Genomic DNA, 5,619 nt, shown 5'->3' on the forward strand with positions numbered 1-5,619 from the left:
ACTAGACTATAGACTAGACTATAGACTAGACTATAGACTAGACTATAGACTAGACTATAGACTAGACTATAGACTAGACTATAGACTAGATTATAGACTTGACTATAGGCTATACTATAGGCTAACCAATAGCACAAACGCCTAATGCTCTCAATATTTTAGGGGTATAATCAGGTGGATTAATTCTAATCGAAAAATTTTATCATTATCTCTCGAAGACCATGAGAGTGTCCCGTGTGTCATTTTTTGGTGGGAATACCTCTCAAACGAAGAGATTTATTGTACTAAATAATGAAAAAAAAAAACAAAAAAAATATTTCTTTGACGCCCATTTCGAAAAAGAGGTATAATTTTTTTTTAACATATTGTACTGAGATCAAGATTTTTAATCGCTGCTAGGAAACTGAGACCCAGCTAAATAACACTATGTATATGTTTTAAATGTTCTTGAATCAAGTACAGTAATACACATTGATTGAGTGGTATTTTAATAGAAAAGTGTTTCACGGAATACCCTAAACTACATTCTTACATACTATATTGCAATATTTAAAAGTTCATTGGTTGACATATATGTAGGTATGTGTATATTTTTGGTGTGACACTGTACGTTAAACTTGTTAAAGTGTTCATGTCATTATATACGATGTGTCCTTGAAAAAGGCTTTGAAATATCATTTGAATATTAAAGCGATTTCATGGGGATAGAGAATAAAACATGAAGAAAATAAAAATCAACGAAAAACGAATAATATTTTGATTTTAAATGTCATTTGATAAGATAAATCCAATTAAAGAACTTCTGAAAACATGAATTTAGTTATTTATTTATATGTGCGAAGGTGCGTATGTATGTATTTGTACTTGGGTCAATTTATAATGGGGATTAGTTCTAACCTTTATCATGCACACTTCTAACTACAGGTTAGTTGTGTGACCCCAGTGCTTTTGTACAATTTTTCTTTTTGTCAACTTAAAATTTTTACAAAATTATGTTGTTGTTGTATTTCAGGTACTTTAACAAGTGTTTAATTATTTATCATTTCTTACGTCTTGTTCGGTTTCTGTTTGCATCATACGACAACGTTTTTGTTGTCGGTTAATCAAATTTACTAAATATGATAAGTACTTGAAATAAAAGTCATTTAATTAAAATTTTGAATTAAGAGAGATTAAAGGGTTATATGTATTGAAAAAGTTAAGGTGTTTTTTATACACAACACCTCTATAATGAAGAGTTAATGGTGGAATATTATGAGTACACCCTAGAAGAGGGTATTATGCGTTTGCTATGATGTTTGTAAGCACTGTTGCCACATAAGGGTGGTGAAAGACTCAGAGTATAGTCTAGTCTATAGTCTAGTCTATAGTCTAGTCTATAGTCTAGTCTATAGTCTAGTCTATAGTCTAGTCTATAGTCTAGTCTATACTCTAGTCTATAGTCTAGTCTATAGTCTAGTCTATAGTCTAGTCTATAGTCTAGTCTATAGTCTAGTCTATAGTCTAGTCTATAGTCTAGTCTATAGTCTAGTCTATAGTCTAGTCCATATTCTAGTCTATAGGCCTATAATAGTCTTTATCCTATTCTATAGTCGTGTCTATAGTCCAGTCTATATCTTCAGTCTAGTTTATAATCCAGTCTATACCTATAGTATAGTCAGTGGTCTTTTATAAAATACACTATAGATACTTTATAGTCTAAAGGCAATCGGGTTGATTGAGGCAATAAAAATTGATTTTTGTTATAAATTAGTATAAATTCTTACCTCTTGATAAAAGTTTCCTATTGAATTGTCAAGACAAGTGACATTTGTTGTTGTTGGTTCTGATGTATTGTTGACATTTTGCGATGTTTGATGCTCAATATTGAGATTGGAGGCATAATGAGTTTGTTGATGATGATGTTCTTGTTGCTGCTGTTGTTCATGAATATGTTGCTGCTGCTGTTGCTCGTGTTGTTGTTGTTGGTGTAATGCTAATTGTGCTTCTTCTTCACCATTTGAGACCGGCAATAACATTTGCTCACCAATATTTAAACCGATACCAATAGTATTCGATAAATTAAATTCACCATCATCCATTTTAGTAATTTAATTTTTTGATCTTTTTTATGCAAATAATTAATGGTTTAATATTATTTATTTGTTTATTTAATGATTAAAAATAATTTAATGTATTTATTAACTAAATAGTGGGTGATGGCGAGAGAAAGAGAAAGAGAGAGGGTGTCTGTCACTAACTCTCTGGCTCTCTTTTAATACACAAAAAAATTCACAATTTTTGCACTAAAACAAATTGTTGTTGTGTGTGTGTATCTGTAAATAAATTGTACTTCAAAGTTACTTTATTTAATGGATTTTTTATAGTCTATTCTTATAGATATTAATTTTATTTTTTTTTTTTCAATGTTAATATTGTTTATAATTCTTTTTTGCTTATTCTTTTAGGTGGGTCTTAATTTGTTTATAGTTTTTAAATATTTTCATTTGTTTGTTTTTTTTTCTTCTTGTTTTATTCTGCTGGTTGGTATTCTTGTTAGAAAATTTTCATCTTCTGTCTGTCAGATTTTTTTAACACTAGAGTTTTTTGTTTTTTCACATTTTTAACATAAATTCCATTGTTATTATGTTATTTATCTATTTCGTTTTTCATTAGCACTCATTATAATTTTACAATTATTTATTTATTAATTTAAGTTGTAGGAAATATATTTTTCTTGTTTGTAGTAAAGTAGATTTTTTTTCTGTACACCTTTTGTTCTTGTATCCATGAAATACATGTATTTCATTTGATAATTGACGTCTGCTATTGTGAATGTATCTATGCGTTTGGTTGAATAATAGTAATGCTAACTTAGTGATTTGATAATTTGTGAGAGTTGTCTATTTTAAAGTTGCAGAGGAAGTGTATTTTAGCATTTTATATGAAATTTTTTAAAAGGAATGACAAAATAAAAATATTTCGTTGTTTTTAGATTGGAACAATATTTATTGAAGGTTTATATAAGGTTTTAGTCATATATGTAGAAATCCATGTTTAAAGGAAAACCGAGATGATTTCCACCATTTTTAATCTACAGCTGATTTTAGGTTTAATAAAATCTAAATTTATTTGATTTATTATCCATTTTTGGGTATTTTTTCAATTATAGTATTATTTGGATCTACTGAACTTCTAATTTGAGACAACCTTTACGAATACAGAGGATCGGAAAGTACGAAAGAATTACTAAAAAAAAAATTCATTCCATTAGAATCATATGTACATAAGGGTTGGGATTTTTTGCAATTTTTGCAAATAACAAAATAACCATAGCAAAAGCTTGTAGGGCGTAAACAGATGTTAAGGAATATGATGAATATTTTTTGCGATCATGAAAAATGTTCCCGCACCAAAGGCGATGAAGTTTTGTATAAATTTTACTTTTGCTAGATGAAAAAAATATTTTTTGCCAACATTTTTACATTTGTATTACATTATCTTAAAGACAATATTGTTCTTTAAATTCTTGTTATGGAAATTTTAACAAATCGCCCGAAAAAGTCATAACCTTAATGTACATATGTCGAATTTTATGTTTCCTGGTTCAATAATTTATAAAACTTTTATGAATTTGTATTCAGTCAATGTGCAATGTCTTTAATGTTGTTTTTTGGGCTCAATATTATAAAAAATTCAAAATGTATTAGTTAAAGAGCGAAAAACCAGTACCAGAAAGTTCTTTTTATACTCCTACTGAGTTCTATGTTCAATAATACAGAACACTTAAAAGCTACCGCTAATGAATTAAAAAGTACTAGAGTTTTGCAAGACCCATGCAGAGATACAATCCGAAACGGCTCAAATGGATGGCGGCTGGCCGCCGGTAATATTTTTCAAGCCGCCATGCCGCCGTCTTCTTTCGGCTCAAAAGCCAAGCCGGCTTAAACGTAGAGGCTGTTAAAGATTGAAATCACACATGTATTTCGGAAAATAAATTCACCAATTTGAACGGAGTTGCAACTATTTTAAATTATTATTGCAAATTGAAAAGAGTTGCCACACAATATTGTGCTAAAAATAAAATTGTGAAAACTACTAAAAATGTTAATTTTTCTGCAGAAAAAAACTTTTATATAGAGACAGTTTTCTATATAACAGACTATTATACAGAGATTTTTCAATATAATAAAAAAAAAGGTCAATTTCTAAAGAAAAGTTTAAATTGAGCCAACAATTTAGCCGCCGCCGATCATTTTACATTGGCTTGTATCTCTGACCCAATGAGTATATTTAATTTTTCATATTTTAAAATCAATAAATTAATTATTATTTTTCTCATCCCTGATTAATTTTCCACACACAACTTTACATCGCTGATTTAAAATCAACCATGTTGTCTCCAATATTTGCTGATATCTCCGTTATTAATGGATCGATTTAATTAATATTGTTTATTTTTCTTAGCAAACCTAATTTCTAGCTTAAAACAAGATTTAAGCGTTTTTGTATTATTATTTTCACTTAGTTGGCATTACTTAAAGATTTTCTCTCTAACAACAGCCACCCCAGACACACACAACGAGTAGAAAAGAGAGCCAGAAAACAAACATTACTTCAGCTTTAAACGTTAATGTGCCAGAACGAGACAAATAGAGTATGATAGTAACAATACAGCGGTTGATTTATGTTGTTGTATACAAAAATTATTGTTTACAACAACACAAAGAATTTTAGTAAAACGTTATTTTAAATATAGCAGAAGTTTTTTTTTTGCACTATAATAATTGGTACATAAAACTATTTACACGAAAGTAAATCATATAAACATTATAAGAAATTTAAGTTAGTGCTTATTATATATACCCTTCACCTTCGTGATTAGGGTAAGACAAGTTGGTCATTTAGTTTGTAATTTCTATAATATAATTTTTCGATCCCTTAAGGTACTTTTTAAGAATGTACAGGATGCATACAGTTAACGGAATTAATTTATTAAAGCATGTCCGTCTGTATGTTTCTTTCGTAAGACTCTCGATAGGGTCCTATAAATCGAATTTCGATAGGGTCCAATAATAGAATTCGATAGTCGATAACTCGTCTATCGTCTGTGAAAAAGGTCGAAAAGTTGACTGTGTAAATAAAGGTCGAAAAGTCGTATAAAGTCAAAAAGACGGAAAAACTCGAAAACTCAAAAATAAGTCTAAAATTTAAAAAATAGTGAAAAAGTCAAAAACTCTAAAATATTCGGAAAACTCGAAAAAACTACAAAAATAGTTGGAAAGAGTCGAAAAAGTCAAAAATAGTCGTAAATAGTCGAAAATTTTAAAGAAGTAGAAAAAAAATCAAAAACTCCAAAATAGTCAGAAAAATTCGAGAAAAGTAAAAAAATAGTATGAAAGTCGGAAAAAGTTGAAAAGTCAAAAAAAAACTCAAAAAAAAATAGAAAGAAGGTGCAAAAAGTCGAAAAGTCGACTGTTTATAAAATACTTCGTCGATTTTTAATTAAATGAAAAAAGTAAAAAAATCGACTTTTAACTAAATGCAAAAAGTTGAAAAGTCGAATTTTATCTATCTATCTATCTATCTATCTATCTATCTATCTATCTATCTATCTATCTATCTATCTATCTATCTATC

The 5,619-nt window shown here is 28.7% G+C and overlaps 1 protein-coding gene across 1 annotated transcript in view; it reads left to right on the top strand.

Moving 5' to 3' along the window:
* Positions 1-4,638: 4,638 nt before the first annotated feature.
* The window catches only part of LOC111686966 (myb-like protein X), a 3,276-nt gene continuing 2,295 nt past the window's right edge, over positions 4,639-5,619 (top strand). Inside the window, exon 1 of the mRNA XM_046954188.1 lies at positions 4,639-4,644. Within this exon, the coding sequence (XP_046810144.1) occupies positions 4,639-4,644 (6 nt within the window). The remainder of the gene's footprint in view (positions 4,645-5,619) is intronic.

Source organism: Lucilia cuprina, chromosome 6 (assembly GCF_022045245.1).
Source record: "Lucilia cuprina isolate Lc7/37 chromosome 6, ASM2204524v1, whole genome shotgun sequence".
Taxonomy (NCBI): Eukaryota; Metazoa; Arthropoda; class Insecta; order Diptera; family Calliphoridae; genus Lucilia; species Lucilia cuprina.